At 47.1% G+C, this 20,987-nt stretch overlaps 1 protein-coding gene across 1 annotated transcript in view; it reads right to left on the reverse strand.

Annotated features, from left to right (window-relative positions):
* The window catches only part of SYCP2 (synaptonemal complex protein 2), a 4,998,961-nt gene that overhangs the window by 3,395,755 nt on the left and 1,582,219 nt on the right, over nucleotides 1–20,987 (reverse strand). Inside the window, exon 18 of the mRNA XM_085615168.1 lies at nucleotides 4,005–4,104. Within this exon, the coding sequence (XP_085471294.1) occupies nucleotides 4,005–4,104 (100 nt within the window). The remainder of the gene's footprint in view (nucleotides 1–4,004; nucleotides 4,105–20,987) is intronic.

The raw sequence follows: 20,987 nt of genomic DNA on the forward strand, positions 1-20,987 counted from the left end.
CGCGCGTCCCGCGTGGCGGGAAGGGCTAATCGCTTTTAAATCTTCCAGTTACAGGGGGGAGACGCGAGGAGTAGATTTAGCCCCCGGTTACAGGGAGGAGGGGCGAGGTGTCCGGTACCCCGCAGCGTCCTGGTCCTTGTAGTACTCTCGGGCCCCCACAGTCACAACAGCGGCAATACGAAGCCTCGTAATCACCACAGCGTTTCTCTCACAAAAGGTAGGGTTCAAATACCACAACTCTTCAATTAGAACTGGGCATTCTACAGTAGCTAAGTTTAATGAGGGAAGACTTTTTGCAACCTCTCCTCCCATCACCTTTTGACTATTTTAAGTTCAATATAAGTCATAACAGCCCAGTGCTATGACATGAGGGAGGAATGCTCAGGTCAATTCTGAGACTCTTGATGAAGGGAATGGTTATCAGGGAATTAAGGTACTCGTAGGTCAGATGCAAAGCGACTAGGATAGGAGAATATTCCAAAGTGAAATATAAAACATGAAACCGCTAATGTAAGCAGGCAGTGTTTGGCAGCGTGAAGTAACAAGCATTGGCATAGCCAATAGGTCTCGCTTTTGGGACCTTATAAGTATTTAGTTTTGCAGCACAATATCCTTGGTGCAACAACATCAGCTGTTGCATGGCTAAACCTTGTACCTTATAAGTGTTTAGCCATGCAACAGTTGATGTTGTTGCACCAAGGATATTGTGCTGCATAACTAAATACTTATAAGGTCCCAAAAGAGAGACCTATTGGCTATGCCAATGCTTGTTGCTGTAGAGTCTAGGAAAGATATTAGGCAATAACACTTTACACCGTGGGTATTTACCTTTTTAAATATGGGGACGATGATAGAAGTGTGCCATGACGAAGGTATTGCCAAACAGCATGCAGAGTTAAATACGCAGGTAAAGACAGGGGTCTAAAATGTTGGATTTTCCCTGAACAAATCAAGAGGGACGCAGTCCGGACCCGGCACCTTTTTGCACCGGCTGTCCATAATTGCCTTGTGCACCTCCTCCTCCTCACTAAAATCAAGTTTTGACTCTCACAGGCAAACTGCCACTGCAGTTCATTGTGGGATAGGGTCTCTCTAGGGTCCTTAAAGGTACAGGTCAGCTTTTGAACTCACCAGTGTTAGCCTATCTGGCTGTCTTTTCCTTTCATGCTATATCTACCAGACACAGCCCTTTTCCTATGACAAAGTGTTGTAAGCTTTTTCAGTACAGTTCTCCTGCAATCCTTACCAGCATTCTCCAGAGAAAACCTCTCTGACAGACTACACTGTAAATGAATGAAAAATGTGTTTCAGCAATAAAAACGACACCGATCTTTTTCCTGGATTCTCAATATATGTGTTGAAGAAGGTGTTGTGGGGCCTGCGCAGGCGGCACGGAATTATTCAAGGTTTATGACTTTCAATGAAGATTCTACAATGCAGAACAGTCGGTTATACAACCGACACAGTATAAACCCTGCTGTTATCGGGGAAGATATACTGCTCAATGTGAAAAGAGGTGAGGGAGAATCTCTGTCAAAATGATAGGGTTGAGATGCTCCAGATCTGTGTCGGAGGATGCAGAAAGAAAGGAACTAATGTCAGCATGTGGAGGTTGCTCAGGTATAGGTATCCTGACATCATGTCCAGGGTGGGACGGACCCCATGTAGAGTCGCATCATGCCACCTGTCATTGCACGAGGTAATGGATCCAAAAGTTTCCGGATCTAGTCTGATGCCAGGGAAAATTCACAAGCTGAGGTATTCGCAGTAGGAAAATTCTATCATAAACATGATGATGCAGAATTTTTACTTTGTAAACATAGGAGGATATATGCTACAGTTCACTGATGGAAGATATTTTATCGCAGAGTCACTAGATTTACTATTTTTTAGGCTACAAGGCCAATGGTGCTAAATGGGAAATCCCTCTCAGCCCATCCATGATTTTCTATACACAGGCTACTCGCAGCATTCAAAAGATCATACAATTCTCTGGCATACAGTACATGAGCTTATTATTGAAATAATCTTCAGTCACAAGATGTAAGGTGAAATGCATGACGATTGTTGGAGGTAGAGCCATACCCTTTATACTGTACTTGTTTTCGTTCCAATATTTATATGCTGTAGGTAACCATACTCGGACTACGCTGGCTATGCCCATCAAGCTAACATACTATGGAGTCTGTGGTAGAACACTACCTCACAAATAACTCAGAGTTGCAGGCTGTGTTTCAGCTACCCTTTCCTTAAGCAACACATATAGCAATATTTTAATGCAAAAGTATCTGGGGAGTAACCTAGAATCAGATTGTACAGCACCATTCTGCTGAGTAACACAAATATGTAGTCAAAATATTATTATAACAGTTTTTTTGGGACTAAATAAAACTTTGTGCTTTCTATTTTTTTTAAATAAAAGTTTCACATATGCTTTTCTATAGCTCTTTCGACCAGGCTGCTAATAAGTCAAACACTACCATTGCATGCATTCAAGTTGTCTGTTACACGCATACTAGATTTCTCTGAACGTCTTTGACACGACCTGTATCATTCACGTAATCAACAGGAGAATGACCTCACTCAATTCAATGTTCATAGTTTCTGTGCCAGTCTAAGGGGGACAAACCTACTTGTTCTAAAAAGACTCTAACCCTCAACGTTTACCAGTAGCATGCTTCATCATCGAGTCCTCACCCAGATACTGTCTGTTTCTGGGTGGGCTCAATCTTGATAGTCAAGGGAACACTTTGATTGCAAGTGAGAATGGTTCTATATATAAAATTATCTGAAATGTTACCTTGTCTGATTAAAACGTTTATTCTGGGGTCCATGGCAAAGTTAGAATCGTATGGTGATGCTATAGGAGCACACATTGAACTCCAGCATCTATGGATCTATATGGATCAGCCATATAGTCTTGCCATAGTGATCAAATAGCTTTCTTCGGGACAAACCCTTCGATTCCTAAGCTGGACACAACTGGGTAACTTTCTCTATGGTTAATGCACAATCTGTGCAAAAATTAGGTTTTGTGACCCTCACACACTGCAGCATTCCAGGATACCATATGAGAGGGATGCAGCTCCTGTACAACAACATTATGAGGAGTCCTGCCTTCATATAATGGTGAGTTAGGATTCATTATAGATTCTTCTACATCTTCCATTTCAATGATGGCATTTCGTTACTGGAGACTTAGTAGGATATCAGCTGCAGTACATCATTAAGCCTAATACTGAATAGCCTCTGGCAGAATTCTTCACCCTAGCCCCATGATATCATGGGCTACATCTTTAGATCCGCTCTGTTGTGGAACCTCCTCCAATGTTCTCAGTGTGTCAGGATGTGGTAATATTTATGAGTAGTGTTCACACTGGGTGTATTTTTGGGGAAGATTCTCTTCAAAACAATGGCAGGATGTCTTTCTTGTATTACACTGGGCTTTAGAATCACCCGAGTAGAGAGCTATCCATCCAGCACACCAAAGGGGAGCATAATCATCTACATCACTTCCTGGCCAGATGGCCTCAAAGGTTAGGGTTTGTGGTGATGTCACACTTTGGTCACATGACGTTTCGGGGTCAGGGTTCATGTTGACATCCCCCACTGGCCACATGGCCTCTCAGAGTCAAGGATCACAGGTGACATCACACCCCAGTCACATGACCATACAGAGTAAGGGTTCGTGGTGATGTCACACCGTGGTCACATGCTCTTCTAGGGTTAGGCCAGTGAGTGATATTACATACTGGTCACATAATCATCTGCGATCATGTGAACAGGGTGTGATGTCACATCCAGTGCTGTTCCCTAGGCCCCGAAGTCCCAGTTCAGAAGTGGTGTTATTTGCGGAGTGGCGCACCTATCATTTTTAGGATTGCTCAAAGGTATCCATTCTTTCTCTTTAGTTTAAATGAAACCCATTCTATATCTTTCTAAATACAAAATAAACACAATTTAAGGAAAAATTCAGAAACTTTGAAAATCATTTTTTAGCTTACATGTTCTTGCTGCTGGTAAAGGACTGTTTATTGTCAGTCCGCCTGTTCCGAAAATAACCATTGATGCTTCGGACATCTTTCTTTTATAGGGGGTAATCATCTAAAAAGATAAGATAATGGAATGATGCATTAGAAAAATATCATTGTTATATTGATAAAAACAAAAAATCAGAACGGATTAGAAAGGGATACTAAAAGTGAACTAAAATCATTTTAAATCTTGCATAGCACCTTACTGCGCATAAAGTGTGTATGTAATCTCATTTGTGTCATTATGCAACATAGATAAGAAAACAGAAACACTACTTAAATTAAATGAATAACATTCTTATTTGCACAAATATTGTTCTGGTGATGATATATCTCAGAAAAACAGGTCTAAGCTGCTCATCTTTTGAAGTGAATCTTTCAAAAACAGGAGGCCAAATGGAAGTACCTTAATTTGAGAAGATTAATGTCAAACTGAAAACGGAAAGGATTTTGGTAGGTAGAATGTACAGGAATATAAGAGTGGGCAGCCTGCAGAACTATCATGGATAGCCACTCAACAGCATAATGGTGAGCAGATGTGTTTGTGTGAATCGCAACACATTTTTTCCTTGATATTCAAAAACCTTGGTACAAAAAAGGCCTTACACCTGCGTCAGGACGTTTTTGGGAACATGCAGAAGTTTGAATATACTTCTATGCTGTTTGTACAGGGATACTTTTCTTCTGCATTCTTGTCACAAAGGATAAATAACAAGCATTGGGAAAGCCAATAGTTCTAGCATTGGCCGCCAGATTTCTTGCTTTATGTTTTTGCAAAACCTTATTGTTTGGGAATACGCCAAGCCCTCGTCAATCTAAAAAAAAAATGTTACAGGCAAAAAATATCTTTTTGCTCTACAAAAAACACCCATTACCATAGTACTCCTTGGCACTGAAGGGATCTGCTTAAAAAGTCAGTTGGCCTGGCATTGGATGAATCAAGCCAGAAACAAAGAAAGAAGTTGAGAAGCGAGGCAAAAAGAAAAGAGAAAAACAGAAAAAAGGAACGAGGGAAGGGAGAGAAAGAGAGAAGAGAAGAAAGAGCAATAAAGAGAAGGAAGGAAAAAAAAAAAAAAAGAAAGCAAAAAGAAAAGGGAAGAGAAAGAGAGAGAGAAAAAGAGAAGGACAGAGAAAAAAAGAAGGAAAAAGAGATAAAGAGAGAAGGAAAGATAGAAAGAAAAAAAATAAAAGAAGGCCAGAATGAAAGGGATAGAAAGAAGAAGAAAAGAGAAAGAAAGAAGGGAGAAAAGAAAAAAATAACAAAGAAATTAGGAAAGAAAGAAAAAAAGGATAACTTAATAATACAGAACATGTTAAAATGGACACATCACAGTGAAATAGCAGGAGTCTGAAAAGCAAAACACTCCAAAAGGAATTTACATCACCATTGGAAGGAGATAAGATCAGATAAAGATGAAATATGCATCAGAAGAGTCCTGCTATCAAATCAGCCGCTAAAAACAAATGCCAAACTAAAGTATTTATAAAGTAAAAACAAAAACACTGGCACTGAAGGGACATAGCGTCTATGCGTAAGTGCTCCTTGTGCGAGAGCAAAATGCCGTCACTCAAAGGGAAGTTACCCAGTCGGCTGACCCAATGCCCAATGCTACATGCTGTGGTGGGCCAAAGCAAATGTGAATGACACACCAATAGACCATGGGATGAAGAGAGGTGGCTGAAAGCTACTCTATATAAGTATATCATACACATTTTAGTAAATTCAAAAGGTCTTGGCTGACGGTCAGGTCTAAAAATTGCAATACCAATCCTTTGGAGGGAACATGAAGCAATGTGAAACACATTGTTATTTATGTATACGCTTCCCCATGTCATAATAAATTTAGATACTGTTTATTTTCAGCATGCTCACAAGGGTGGGTAGAGAAGATTGACTTTTGAATTCATTGCTCAGGAAGGCTTCCCAGAGATTGCAAAGCGGGCAGAAGAAACCCCACCATGTGCCTTTCACAGATTTATTGACATCTACATTGGTTTGCTCGTTTCTAAACAGATAGGTAGGTCCTTTTCAGAAAGTATTTTATCCTTCTCTCTACTTACATTACTTAGGTTGTGTGACACACTGGCAGTCTTATTCCTTTTCTCAAGTGCGTGGCATTACAATTAAAGAAATAGTTAACAGCGGTGGTTCTTAACTTGTCGTCCGGGGGCGCCCAGGGATCCGTGACGCGTGTTTAAGGGGTCGGCCACTGCTTAGAAAATGTGATAATATTTTTTTTTATAGTATCTTTATTAGACAGCTTGTAGACAAGTGAGTGTTTATCACCCCAGCATGGGGTCCCGCAGGCACATTTGCGTGGGAAAGCAATACAAGCTTTTTTTTTCTTATAGTTTAAAAGAAAAACAGCCCACCCAGACCAAGCCCTCCACCCATTCCCCTCCCCCCCCCCCCCCCCCCCCCCCCACCACCATTCCCGGCACTGTGAATAGCAGTCTTCTATACTCGGGTAGCCCTACAGAATGTAATGCGTCAGTTCACAATAATCGTCCCAGAGCTCCCCGCATGCATAATAGCACTGTATTACAGAAGATCATCTCAGGTCTGACTTGCCAAGGAGATACCCCGTGAGTGGAGACCAAAAATATTTAGGATTTGAGGCCTCCAGTAATTCCTCTGCATAGATTTCCAATTGGTCCCTACAATAAAGTAAGTCTCGGATCCATCTCCTCACCGTTGGGACAGTCCTGGCCTCCCAATTCTGCGCCACTGCCCGCTTAGCAAATAAAGTGGAAATGTTCACCAGCCGCCTATTTTATGGGTTGAGCTTTTGCACCCAGCCCAGCAGACAGATAGCAGGCAAGCACTCCACTGGTTCCATCACAACATCCGTGAGCACTTGCGTAACGTTCACCCAAAAGTTGTAAATACCAGCACAGCACACATCCATGCTAAGTGCAAGAAATCAGCATCTGCCTGTCCACAATGCGCACAGCACGAACTTTCCCTGAGGCCAAATCGGCGCAGTTGCATCGGAGTGTAATAGAGTTGGTGTAAGTATTTGAAGTGAATGATGCGGAAATTGCAGTTCACCGTCAGCCACCCAGTTAGCACACAGCAGAATTTCCAGTCATCTAGCATCAGCGTGGTGCCCAGCACTGTCACCCACTTAGTATAGGAGGGGGATTCCTCGAGGTCGTTCTCCCTGAGGGACGCGTTATACAATTTGGTTATCAAGCCTCCACGCTCCGCCCCCGCTAGCACCACCTGCAGTGCCTGCAGGGCGTGCGGCTCGGCCGGGTACAGAGGTTAGATGTCTCATTTTGCTTGCCGCACCCACACATAGGTGAAGCCGAGCATCAGACCCGCACCGTGGCGACTCTGCAGCTCAGAAAGTGCCAGGAGCTGGCCCTGATTATAGAGATCCCCAAGGCGGAAAATCCCCACCTGACCTAGCGCCTTCAAGGCAGCTGGTTCCCGCGCAGCAGATATGCCAAGGTGCACCACAAGTGGCAGCACTGGGGCATAGAGATAGTCCACCCCGGCCCTTTTTAGGTCGAGGACTACCGGTCTGCCGAAGGCAGAACCGGAAGTCGAGATTTAATGTTTCCTAGAGTGGCTTCTTAGCCCGCCTCTCTTTTTGCCTCTCCTCCATTGGCTGGCTTCCTAAACGGAGGCCAGCCATTGGAGGAGAGAGCCGTCCCTCCAAATAGGCTCCGTCTTTTTCAGATTCGGGGGCGTGTTTTTTGCTGTTCTTTCCACTTTTTAGCCACGCCCTCTTTAGAACAGCAGGAACACGCCCCCGAATCCGAAAAAGTTTTGGAGCTTCCATCCGCCATTTTTCAGGTATCGTCTCGTCTGGCCGTGAGGATCTTCTTGCTGTTGTGCACGAGTAAGGTAAGCCATCTGCGCAGATCAGAGGCTGCTGTCCGCAATCCGATGCCATTCGCACACCGCCGCCGACAAAATCTCAATTGCTGGGACTGTCCCGGGATAGTGAATTACTCAGGACAGCCTCCAACTTGCCTGGACTATCCTGGCAAAAACGGGACAGTTGGCAGCTATGTATGCCATGCAGGCTGATGGTGCTAATGCAGGCATTTAAAAATATATATAAATAAACGTACAAGTGCAAGATTGTTAAATAGGTTCAGAAAGGCCAGTCGAGGCTGGCCAGAGATGCTCTCAGGCAAATAAAGACGCATTTCCAGTTTGAAAGCACAGGATTTAAATGAAAATATTCTTTTAACACAGCGCTTCTAAGCGCTGCACATAGGTAACACAAAAAAATGAATCGGATTAACTAACCCTGGTAACCCTTGAACTGCTCGTCTACAGTGCCTGTAGGTTCCGTGGCAAAGATTACCCCAACCCTCTATCTAGAATATGTTGGTAAATCGTCTTCCCGATTACTAAAGGCAGCGCTCTGAGCAATCGGGGGAAACTGGCAGTCCAGCAAAATGTTGCCATTTCCAGCTTCCCTTCTACCCTACCCGACCCCACGCAACGAGCGCGAGACACTTTACCATTCACGTAGACAGACTGAACCCTTAGCAAAACACACGTTTACGAGCTCTGCTTCGCAAGAGCAAAGCTAGATAGCAGGTTCTAAGTGGCTGCAACTGGTAAGGAAAGAGCAAAGTACGGCACTCTTTAAGTTTTGTTTTCCTGGCCCCCCAGCGTCCTTTTAGAAGGGAATACTACGAAAAGGCGAATTAAGACTGCCCAGAAACGGCGAGGCTATATTACCGACTTCTAGGTGCCCTGTTAACCAAAGGCACGAGCAACAACACATTCAAACAGACTATCTACTGCCAAGTAAAACTTGCACAGCAAAAACAAAAGACAGAAAAGCGTAAAAACGCCGGCGAAGAATTTTTTGTGTGCCTAATTTGCATAATGAATGCCAGTTAGCTTTGTGAAAGGCGGTCAGTTTTAATTTTACTTCTTCTCTACTATTGGCTGTGCACACATCAACGTCATGACCTGCACGGAAGGATTGTGGGGAGGGGGTTTGGCTTTAAAAGCAGCAGGCGCGGCATCATGGGCGAGTTCGTTGTTTATTAGGAAGGGTGGTAGTAGCGTGGGGGTGATTTTATGCTTGATAAACGGGTCTTTTATATATATATATATATATATAGCTATATATATATTTTTATATTGCGCAAGGTATTTTTTCGTGGTGACTATATGGTTGTTTTCAAACGAGAACAATTGAGCGAAATTAGTAATATTTTGAAACGGGAAAAGCAAGATGCTATTAATCCGAGTGAGAAAATCTGATACAACCTCCTGGGGTCTGGTGCACGCTATGCCTACCGTCTAGGCGGCACTGTCAGGAATGCATGAAACCCGATAGAAATAAACAGTCACAAAGCACTTCTGAAATACATTGCAGGGCTGGTGCCATCGACGTTTCCCTGCATTTGGCTTGGGATCGCCGGGGCTGCTGGACCCCCCACTCCCCTGCTTCTCATAGCATCGCTATTGCTAGCTGCAGTCTTTAGCCCGGCCGCCAACATCCAAATCTTGGCTTCGTTGATGCAGTCAGGCTGGGTGGCAACGCACGCACAGGCTAGTCCAGCAGGTAACCCGATACATCCCGTCCTCCACAGATCCGGAGGCAGCAGGGGCGTTCAGCCACAGAACACCCATTACAGGTCCAACGCATGTCCAAGAGAGCTAAATCTATGGCCCATGTTCAGGTAGATACAAAATTAAATAAATGAGTCGTGTTTAGTTTGTATTATTTACCACTGCATCTCGTTTAAATATGTCTTCAGCCTGAACCAACACTGGGCACTCCTGACTTATAAAATGAGGGGAGACTGCAACCGGTTGTATTTTTTTCTTTATTTTTAAAATTTATTTACCATCCGCGAAAATCTAAAGTGTTTAACCAGCACCACACAAGCGTTCCTTGCACATAAATAACTAGTCACCCTAGCAGCTCTGTGGAAAACCTTTAGATATAATTTGCAACAACTGCTGTTGTCATTTCGAAAATAAAAAAAGGTTAAGGGTGGTGCACAATGCTCGCTGCATTTTGGCACTGTAGACCTTGTTTTCAGACAGTGCTTTTCTGGTATCAAGCATCCTTAATAATGTGCCTGCTGCGCCACTTGTTTTAGTGGAAGCAACCCAAGACTACATTTCCCAGAATGCATCCCTCTGACCGGTCCAACAGAGAACTGACTGCACAGAGGCCCCTTTTCCTACCCTGGCTCCACAAATACCCTATCCTGGCTCCACAGATGCCCCTTTCCCTACCCTGACTCCACAGAGGGCCCTTTCCTGGTTAACAGATGCCCCTTTCCATACCCTGCCTCCACAGATGCCCCTTAGCTCCACAAATCCCCCTTTCCCTACCCTGGCTCTTCAGATGCCCCTTTCCCAACCCTAGCCCCCCAGAGCCCCTGTTCCTGCTTCCACTGATGCCCCTTTCCATACCCTGACTCCACAGATGCCCCTTAGCTCCACAAATGCCCCTTTCCCTACCCTAGCTCCACAAATGCCCCTTTCCCTACCCTGTCTTCACAGATACCACTTTTTCCCTGTCCTGGCTCCACAGATGCTTCTTCGTTCCTGCATGGACCGCTTTGCCTGTCCCTCACTCTCTATCTACCTCACTCTCTCTCACTACCTCACTCTCTATTTCAATACCTCTCTCTATCTCACTACCTCACTCTCTCTCTGCTAATGCAATAGGTATCACATATGCAAAAAAAAGCTAATGACAATGCCATTTATTTAGGGATACAAAAATGATAAAAAAATAATGAGCAATACCAATAGCTCTACCTATAATATTGCCGAGACCATTGCATTGTAAATGCTTGTTGCCAATGTGCTCCATGTCCACGCCATGCAATGAACCGCTCTAATTTACCCCTGCGGTCTCTCCCTCCCGTCCCAACAGGGCAGCTGCAGCCAGTGGCACCGGAAGCACAGAGTCCTACTCAATGGCCGTGTGTGGTTGATATTTCTGCGGAAAGTACCAAAAGTTGCGAACTGCACCTGAGCGCATAAGTAATATAGGTGAAAGTCAGGGGCCACGAACCCGCCACGTTCAAATGGCTGCGGTTAACACCTTCCAGCTACACCGGGGTTTCTTTCCCCCCCAAACAAACGTGAGCAGAGCCAATTGCAGTGTATTAAACAATGCAATGTTTAATCGGATGGGGATGTTAACAAACAAATATAGAAGTTTGGGTAGCAATGTAATTTTTATGACCGCAATGTGATCTGCGAGTGAAAGGGGCAGCTTAGCCCAGAATGCAGCCTGATCTGTAATTGTGTGAACGGCCCGGCCGTAGTTGGCCGAAATCACAACTTCAGGGTCTCTATGGAGCCAAATTACCAAATACTTTACCGGGTCTCTACGACCACAAGTCTAACTCAATCTCCTTGGTGCTGGCTGTTAGTGGAAATACAGTGGACTTAGCCCAATTGATGCCTAGGCCAGAGAAGCGTTCAAACCTGACATACTCTCTCAGTAGATTCGGCAAGTATGTGATGGGCTCACTTACATAAAGCAACATGTCATCGCGTAGAGTGACACCATTAAAGGCTGCTGTCGGAACAGCAGTGCCGCCTGGGTGTGTCGTTGACGCAGTTTACAGGCCAAAGGTTCTAGTGCTAGTGCGAAAACCATTGGCGACAGGGGGCAACCCTGGCGCGTGCCACGTTGGATGGAAAAGGCTGCAGATACCCAACCATTCGCACGGATCCACGCCACCGGAGCAGTGTATAAAAGATGGATCCATTTCAGGAAGAACGGGGGCAGACCCATATGCAGCAAAACGACAAACATGTACTCTCACTGAAGAGAGTCAAACGCCTTAGCTGCATCGAGCAGCGCAGCCACCGCCTGAAAGTCGCTCTCAAAATAATGTAACTTGGAGAAAATAATGCGGAGGTTGTGGGATGTGGATCTAGAGGGCACGAAGCCCGACTGGTCCGGAAGGACTAGGTATGGAACTAAGAGTTGGAGCCTTGTGGCAATCATTTTTGCCAAGATCTTGGCATCTATATTAATTATTGATAGGGGTCTGTAGGAATCGCAAGCGTTCAACGCCTTATCCGGTTTCAGTAACATTACGATAAAGGCCTCCTTAAGTGAGGGAGGTGGCGTGCCAGACTCGTACGCCTCAGCAAACACCTCCAACAGCCTTGGCGCCAGAGCATCTGCAAATGCCTTATAGAACTCGCTAGGGAGGCCGTCGAGACCCGCTGCCTTGCAAGTGGGGAGTGACATGATTGCCTGCTTCACGTCGTCGACGTCGAACGGCAGCGTGAGGTACTCCGGTTGGTTTAGGGACAACCAGCCCAAGGCCTCATCATCCAGATGAACAAGTTACTTACCTTCGGTAACAATGTATCTGTAAGAAACATTAGTAAGTTAGATTCCTCACCTTAGAATATCCCCAGGCGTCAGGCTGGATCCGGAAATATTTTTCGTCAGCAATACCCCTTGCGCATCGCTAGGCGCCGTCTGCGGCTCCGCGTCCGTCGTCGCGCCTTGCGCCGGAATGACGTCGTCGGAGTACTTAGGCGCCGCCCTCGCGCGCTGACGCCAGTTCTTGTACATAGCTTTCCGCGCCAGGAACGAAGAGCCATGCAAGAGACCGACACTGGTGCCAAAAAACTCTAGGGGCCTGAAAAGGATAACCTTAACCCTAGATGTCGCTTCGCAGAACGGGGAGGATGGGTGGGTCGGTGAGGAATCTAACTAACTAATGTTTCTTACAGATACATCGTTACCGAAGGTAAGTAACTTGTTCATCTGAAAGAAACACGTTAGTTAGATTCCTCACCTTAGAATAGATACCCCAGCAATACCAACCCCGGTGGTGGGTCTGCGAACCAAGATCACACCAGAAAGTCCTGGAGAACAGAACGGCCAAAGAAGCCGTCTCTCCGGACTTGGCAGTCCAGGCAATAATGCTTGGCAAACGTGTGCAGCGAGGCCCACGTTGCTGCCTGACAGATGTCCTGCAAGGGGACTCCCCGACCCAAGGCCGTCGTCGCCGCCGTGGCCCGAGTGGAATGGGCCCTCAACCCAACAGGAGGTTACTTTTTAGCTAAGGAGTAACAAGCTTTGATGCACAAAACGACCCAACGAGAGATGGTTCACTTGTGCACCACCCGCCCCTTCTTAGCGCCCACGTAGCCAACGAAGAGTTGGTCGTCCACCCGGAACTGTTTTGTGCCGTCCAGATAGAAGGAGAGCGCACGTTTTGGGTCCAGACGGTGGAGCCGCTCTTCAACTTTCGAGGGATGCGGAGGCGGAAAGAAGGTGGGCAGCGTAACAGACTGCCCGATGTGAAAGGCAGTCACAACCTTAGGAAGGAAGGAAGGGCGAGTGCGGAGCACAACCTTGTCCGGATTAGTAGAAAGGAAAGGAGGCTTAGAAGAGAGAGCCTGGAGCTCACTCACCCTTCTAGCAGAGGTGATGGCTACCAGGAAAGCAGTCTTAAGCGTCAAGAGATGAAGAGGACAATTATGAAGTGGCTCAAAGGGAGCGTACATCAGATAAGTCAAAACAAGATTCAAATCCCACTGAGGCATTACGAAAGGGACAGGAGGAAACATGTGAGTAATGCCCTTAAGGAACCGAGAAACAACAGGGGATTTGAAGAGAGAAGGCTGATCAGGAAGCCGAAGAAAGGCAGAGATAGCAGAAAGATAACCTTTAAGAGTGCCCAGAGCAGAGCCCTGCTGGGCCAAAGAAAGAAGGAAGAGGAGAACCTCAGAATGAGGGGCGGAAAGGGGATCCACAGCCTTTGCTGTGTACCATGCCACAAATTTGTTCCACCTACAGGCGTACACCGTTTTAGTGGAGGGACGCCTGGCTGCCAGAATCACATCGCAGACTTCAGGAGGCAAGTCAAAAGGCATCAACTGCCGCCGCTCAATCTCCACGCATGAAGGTGGAGACTGGACAGGTTCGGGTGGAGGACCGTCCCCTGCTGCTGCGACAGAATGTCCTCCTGAAGAGGCAGTCGTATCGGGGGATCGATTGACAGACTGAGTAGCTCGGGATACCAGTACCTTCGTGCCCAATCCGGAGCCACCAAGATGACTTGGGCCCAGTCGCGCCTGATCTTCTTCAGCACTCTGGGCAGAAGTGGTATAGGCGGAAAGGCGTACAACAGACCGCAACTCCACTCGCGACGAAAAGCGTCCCCGACCGAGTGCCGCCTTGGAAACTCCAACGCGCAGAACTGCTGACATTGTGCGTTCTCTTTGGTGGCGAATAGATCTAACCAAGGCTCTCCCAACTGCCGAAAGAGGCCTTGCGCCACGTCCGAGTTGAGACGCCATTCGTGATCCATCATGCACCGGTGGCTGAGTTCGTCTGCTCTGGCGTTCAGAGAGCCCACCAGATGTTGATGCCCTGATGTGCCAGCCATGTCCAGAGGCGCAGAGCCTCCTGACAAAGGGTCCACGACCCCACCCCGCCCTGTTTGTTGCAATACCACATGGCGGTGGTGTTGTCCGTGAACACCTGCACCACACTTCCCCGGACAATGGGAAGGAATGCCTTCAGTGCAAGTCAGATTGCTCTCAGCTCCAAAAGGTTGATAAGGAGCCGAGACTCCGCCCGACACCAGAGTCCTCTGATCTCCGCCTCCGCCATGTGGCCCCCCCATCCCAGGAGGGACGCATCCGTCCCCACTACGTGCTCCGGGTGGGGTAGGGAGAGGGATATGCCGCTGACCCAATCGCGGTTCTTGAGCCACCACTGCAACTGTTTTGCAGTGCCCTCCGAGATCAAGACATGGCCGGACAGGTTTGTAGGAGAGTAGGGTCTGCTTTCTATGTTCACCCCCACTTTTTGCTTTTGCTTCACTGGTTTTCGACTTAGATGTGGCTGTGGGCCTGCCAGTCAGACCCACAGCCCAGCTGTTCTCTCTCTAAATTTATACTATGTACTTTAGGTGCATAACCCAATTGGTTAGGATCACCTTATTGGCCCCTGTACAGTGTACCTTACGTACCCAGGGCATAGGTGTACCCTAGGCCTACCAGGGGCTGCAGCATGTATTATGCCACCCCTGGCCTGGCCTTCCATTATGACACAACTGGCTGATCACTCAGCTGAGGCAAGGTCGTGTAATCACTCCTTGCTTAGGCATAGTATTCCTATACCTACCTTATATATAGACACATGTGTACCTATCAGCCACTCCTATGGCAGGCCTTAACAATCCTGGAGGCAGAGTGCTTGGTAACATGTGAGATGGTGCTCTAGCATGAGCTGAGCCTGTCTGCAGCTTTCGGAACCATGTCCTTATAGCTGTTCTATGATATAGCCTACCATATACTCTTAAAGTACCTTAAAATCTTAAACGGTTATGCTAACTATGGTTTGGCTTTATCAAAACATGTCCTGTAAGGTGTCTAACACTTTGGAATAATACACCCATACCATTTCTGGCAATGAGGATATTATTCCTCCCTTCTAGAGGGAGAAGACATGTTGAAACCTACTTACCCGGTTAAAGTTAACCAGAGCCCCAGCATCACAAAATGGATGCTGCTGCCACAGACACAAGTCTGACCTCCTGCTGCTGGGAGTCCTTCCAGCGAGGGAGGCTTGGACAGTAGGTTTCCTGCCTTGGGAGGTGCGAGCACCACCCCAGACAGGATTTAGTGTATTGGGGCAGGGAGGGATGAAAGAAACTAGACACTGCCTGGGGCACACAAGGTGTCCCATGCATAGTCCAGTTCAAACCGGTGCTGGGGCACTCCAGCCCCAGCTCTGGCACGAAACTGGACAAAGGAAAGGGGGTTTAACCACTCCCCATCCTGGTCCCACCCATAGGAGGGACCTTGCAGGTAGCCCAGCCCATCAGTAGGTAGCTCAGCCCTGCTAAATTAGATTAACCTGAATCTGCAACTTGAACAGAAACGTTGGACCTTCGACATTCGACCTCAGGAAGAAGACTGAAGAAATCTCCCTTGTGGCCAAGGAGTGACCACCCTGGGCAACCAGGCACCATCCAGCGACCGCTGCTTGCTTTGCGACTGATCCTACGAGGGACGACTGCAGAGACTGACCAGCGCCGAGACTTCCAGACACCTCTGACCCAGATCCACATCTACAGCGAAGCTGAGACCCGTGGAGGCAACGAGGGACGTGGGACCGGCGACTTGGGAAAAGTGGCTAGTATCTGACTAGCGCGACTTCTGAGGCTTCCTCGAGGCTGTGCTTGGGGAATTGAGAAGCCCCCATCCCGAGCACCATCTGCAAAGAAGATCAGCTCCCCACACTTCACGTGTTCTGCGTGGGGCCCTTCTGGACCTGAGTTGCTCGACGTGTTGTCCGGTTGCTGGCCCGTTGACTAGTGACCTCTGCGAGGACGAACCATTGTTTTCACCTTGCTGGTCCGGCTCCTCCAGACTGGCACCCGCTCCTCTGTGAAAGAGAAGCACCCCAGACCTTCCTGGTCTGCACCAGAAGCAAGTCCTCCATCCTGCGTGGGTTCCGCTTGTCAAGGCTTGTTGGGTCCTGACTCGACTTCGACGCCGCCGACAGCAAGAGCCTTCATGGGACAGCTCACCTCCTGGTCCTGGTCGTCCTCGACGCCTCCTGGCATTCGTGGCTGCTGCGACAAGCTTCACCTCTTCACCTGCATCTTCACGACATCGCCTGGTTCCTTCCCAGCTCCTGGCTCGTGACCTAGACTCTGTCCCTTCTGCTTGCAGGTATCCTTCCTTCTTAATTCCATCCTTGGGATCCACGGGACACTCTTCACTGACTGCCTGTCAGCAACTTTCCTTCAGGCATCCATAGGAGTCAACGACGAAACCCGACGCAAGTTCACACCTATGCACCCGCAGCCCGTGGGCTAGGTAACTTGAGTACTTCGGTGCTCACAAGGGTATTGACTATCCTAGGGTCTAGTTTCCGAATCTCGACTTCCTAGCTATTCCAGAAGTGTCCTAAAAGTGTTAAATTCTAATAACTTCCATTTCTATCGACTTTTACGCATTACGCGTGAGTGTTTCCACTCTGCACCTGAATCCCATGGGCCTCCCACTTCCTAACCTTTGGTAGTATAGTGTAGCCCCAGCGATTCCCTAGGCCTAGGCCTATCCTGTGTTCGTGACAGTGGTTCTTATACCACTTACATAGTATATGGTTTGCGTGGCCCCTAGGGCCTAACTGTATTACTTACCTGTGTGACTTAATGTATGCTTAGATAAGACTGTGTTGTACTTACCTCGAATCTCATAAAGAGTGCTGAGGGTTTGACAAGAATAAATACATTCTATTTTTATATATATCTGTTGTGATGTCCTTTCATTTGGTATTCAAGGAATTACATATGATATAACAGCTGGCTTCACATGCCATACAGAGTTTAGCCTAAGACTGCTCTTGTCCATGCTACCACTAGGATAGCTGGTCTATAAGGTTGACTTTACAACCAATCACCATAAGGGTTGTTTGGACTGATACAAGGTGTACACTAGAATTAGTGACATCATATATCAGGCCAACTTCTCACGTTGGTGAGCAGCGGTTGGGATCTGAGCTTGCTGTTGTAATACCATTGTAATCTTGAGATACTAAATTGAAAGATCACATAGATATTGTTAGGTACATATAACATAGATTATAAATACTTAAGTCCTACTGGACTTAGTTGTTGTTGGTTGAAGGGCCTAGCACACAATGACTACAACTAACTAGAGAGGTTTAGTAGATACAACTAGTGTAGGTAGGTGCACACACCACACCCTCACTAGATCATGTCTCTGAGAGGACATCAAGTTGATTCTCTCCCAGGAGGGTTAGATCCTAGAAAGATCCCCTCTAGATATGATACCCTAACTTTTCAGGAGATGAGACAATTGTGTACCTCCAGAAAGTTAAAACAGGGTTCAAACCCTACCCTCATTCAGCTAGTAGAGATCCTAGAGGAGTATGATGCTCGTAGGGCCTCCCAGGCCAGTACCCTAGGTACAGGTGAGGGTCTACCCACTACAGATGAGTCAGATGGGACTTCAGAAGATGAGGTAGACAGCCAGGTCAAAGTAGGGAGACTTAGCCAGGCTAACTTAAGCCTACATGGGAGTCTGACTGGGGTCCCCCCATTCAGACCCTCAAGTGGGCTTAACCAGAGAAGCAGGAGGGACAGATCCCCTTCAAGGGAATCCATCCACTCCCATGTCTCTAACAGCTCCAATGCCTCTTCTCACAGGTGAATGACTTCCCCACAGAGAAAAGAGCATGAGGCCAGAATGAGGGAAGCTAATCTAAGGATTGAGAGGGAAGAACTTGGCCTTGCCAAGGAGAAGCTTGCTCTGGCCAGAGAGCAGAAGTTAAGTGGGTTAGAACCCACTGGTGGCAGCAATATCCCTAAGGATAGAGACAGGACCTATGATAATAGAAACCTGAGCAAGATTGTCCCTCCCTACAAGTGTGGGGATGACATCCACAAATGGATAACTGCTTTGGAGAGGGCTTGCAAAGTACAGCAGGTACCCCAAAGTCAGTGGGCAGCAATCATGTGGCTCTCCTTCTCTGAGAAAGGTAGAGACAAGCTCCTCACAGTTAGTGATGAGGATGCTGACAATTACACTGTCCTGAAGAGTGCTCTGATTGATGGGTTTGGCCTAACCACTGAACAATACAGGTTGTTGTTCAGGGATACCCAGAAGACACAGACTCAGGACTGGACTGACTTTGTAGATTGTGCCACTAAGGCTCTGGAAGGCTGGTTATTGGGTAGTAAGGTTAAGGACTATACAGGATTGTATAATTTGATCATGAGAGAACAAATCCTTAATAACTGTCAAAACCAGCTGTTGCATCAACACTTGATTGACTCTGACCTAACTTCTCCCCAGGAATTGGGAAAGAAGGCAGATAGGTGGGTCAGGACTAGAGTTAAGCAGAAAAACCAGAACCAGGGCGGTGATCAGAAAAAGGCAGACCAGAAGGGTAATGATCAGAAACTAAAAGACCAGAAGTCTTCACCAGGCCCCCAAAAGGCTCAGGGGGAGGGGGATTCCAAAAAGGATAAGAAGAAAGATGGCCAAAAGAAACCCTGGTGCAACTATTGTAAGTCAAACTCACATTGGTTTAGTGAGTGCACCCAAAAGGATAAGCCCCCAGCCACCATTGCCCCAAAGGCAACTGTACCCCCTAGTCCAGCTGTAAGTGGTGGTTCCCAGCAAAAGGGTGTAGTAGGGTTAACCCTGGGGACTGAGGAGGATTCTGGCCTAGTCAGGATACCTACTCAGGCTGTTCTGATCTGTGATGGGGACATAGCTTTGTCCTCTACTGTAGGTCCCAGTAACCTGGGCAAGTACAGACAGACTCCTTTTGTCAACCATAGAATGGCTCAGGCATACAGGGACACTGGGGCTAGTGTCACAATGGTGACCCCTGCCTTTGTGGAACCTGGACAGATCATGCTAGGTGAGAATTACCTAGTGACCAACGCTAGCAATGCCACTACTTCCCATAGTGTGGCAATTGTTAACTTCTCCTGGGGAGGGGTAACTGGCCTCAAGAAAGTTGTGGTAAGTTCAGACCTTCCTGTAGAGTGTCTGTTGGGAAATGACCTTGAAACTTCAGTTTGGTCTGAAGTGGAGTATAGGACCCATGCAGAAATGCTTGGGATAGATGCACATGTCCTTGCTGTGACCAGGTCACAGGCCAAAAAGTGTAACACTGAACACGTGCTGGATCCTGGGACAATGGACCAGACACAACCCAAGAGAAAGAGCAGTAGGGTCAAGGCTGTGCCCTCCCCCCTGCCTCAGGTGGTGGATCAGCCCTCACAGGAGGATGATTCTGAGAGCCCTGAAGGAACTGTCCTAGAAGAACTTGAACCTGATCAGGTTGAGTTTCTTGGGACAGGGGGACCTTCAAGGGCAGATCTGAGGCAGGCACAATTAGACTGTCCCTCTCTTGAACCCCTCAGACAGCAGGCTGCTGCTGAGGCTGCAGGGAATGCTCAAGGTACCCATAGAGTGTATTGGGATGAAGGGCTCCTGTACTCAGAGGCTAGAGACCCCAAGCCTGGTGCGTCCAGGAGGTTGGTCATACCATTGAGTTTCAGAGGCTTCCTTCTTACCTTGGCCCATGATATTCCCCTTGCAGGACACTTAGGCCAGAACAAGACTTGGGACAGACTTGTCCCTCACTTTCACTGGCCTCATATGTCAGAAGATACCAAGGAGTTTTGTCGCTCCTGTGTCACCTGCCAAGCCAGTGGCAAATCAGGTGGCACCACAAAGGCCCCCCTCATACCACTACCTGTGGTGGGGGTTCCCTTTGAGAGAGTGGGGATAGACATTGTAGGACCAATGGACCCCCAAACAGCATCTGGGCACAGATTCATACTGGTGATAGTGGACCATGCCACCAGGTATCCAGAAGCTATACCCCTAAGGACCACAACAGCTCCTGTTGTGGCAAGGGCCCTACTTGGAGTATTCTCCAGAGTGGGCTTTCCAAAGGAGGTTATTTCTGACAGAGGTGCCAACTTCATGTCAGGATATTTGACTGCAATGTGGAAGGAGTGTGGTGTGAACTACAAGTTCACCACATCCTATCACCCACAGTGCAATGGGCTTGTGGAGAGATAGACATTGTAGGACCAATGTGTGAGAAGTTGGCCTGATATGTGATGTCACTAATTCTAGTGTACACCTTGTATCAGCCCAAACAACCCTTATGGTGATTGGTTGTAAAGTCAACCTTATAGACCAGCTATCCTAGTGGTAGCATGGACAAGAGCAGTCTTAGGCTAAACTCTGAATGGCATGTGAAGCCAGCTGTTATACCATATGCAATCCCTTGAATACCAAATGAAAGGACACCACAACAGATATATATAAAAATAGAATGTATTTATTCTAGTCAAACCCTCAGCATTTTTTATGAGATTCGAGGTAAGTACAACACAGTCTTATTTAAGCATACATTTAGTCACACAGGTAAGTAATACAGTTAGGCCCTAGGGGCC

The sequence above is a fragment of the Triturus cristatus genome, chromosome 7 (genome assembly GCF_964204655.1).
Source record: "Triturus cristatus chromosome 7, aTriCri1.1, whole genome shotgun sequence".
Taxonomy (NCBI): Eukaryota; Metazoa; Chordata; class Amphibia; order Caudata; family Salamandridae; genus Triturus; species Triturus cristatus.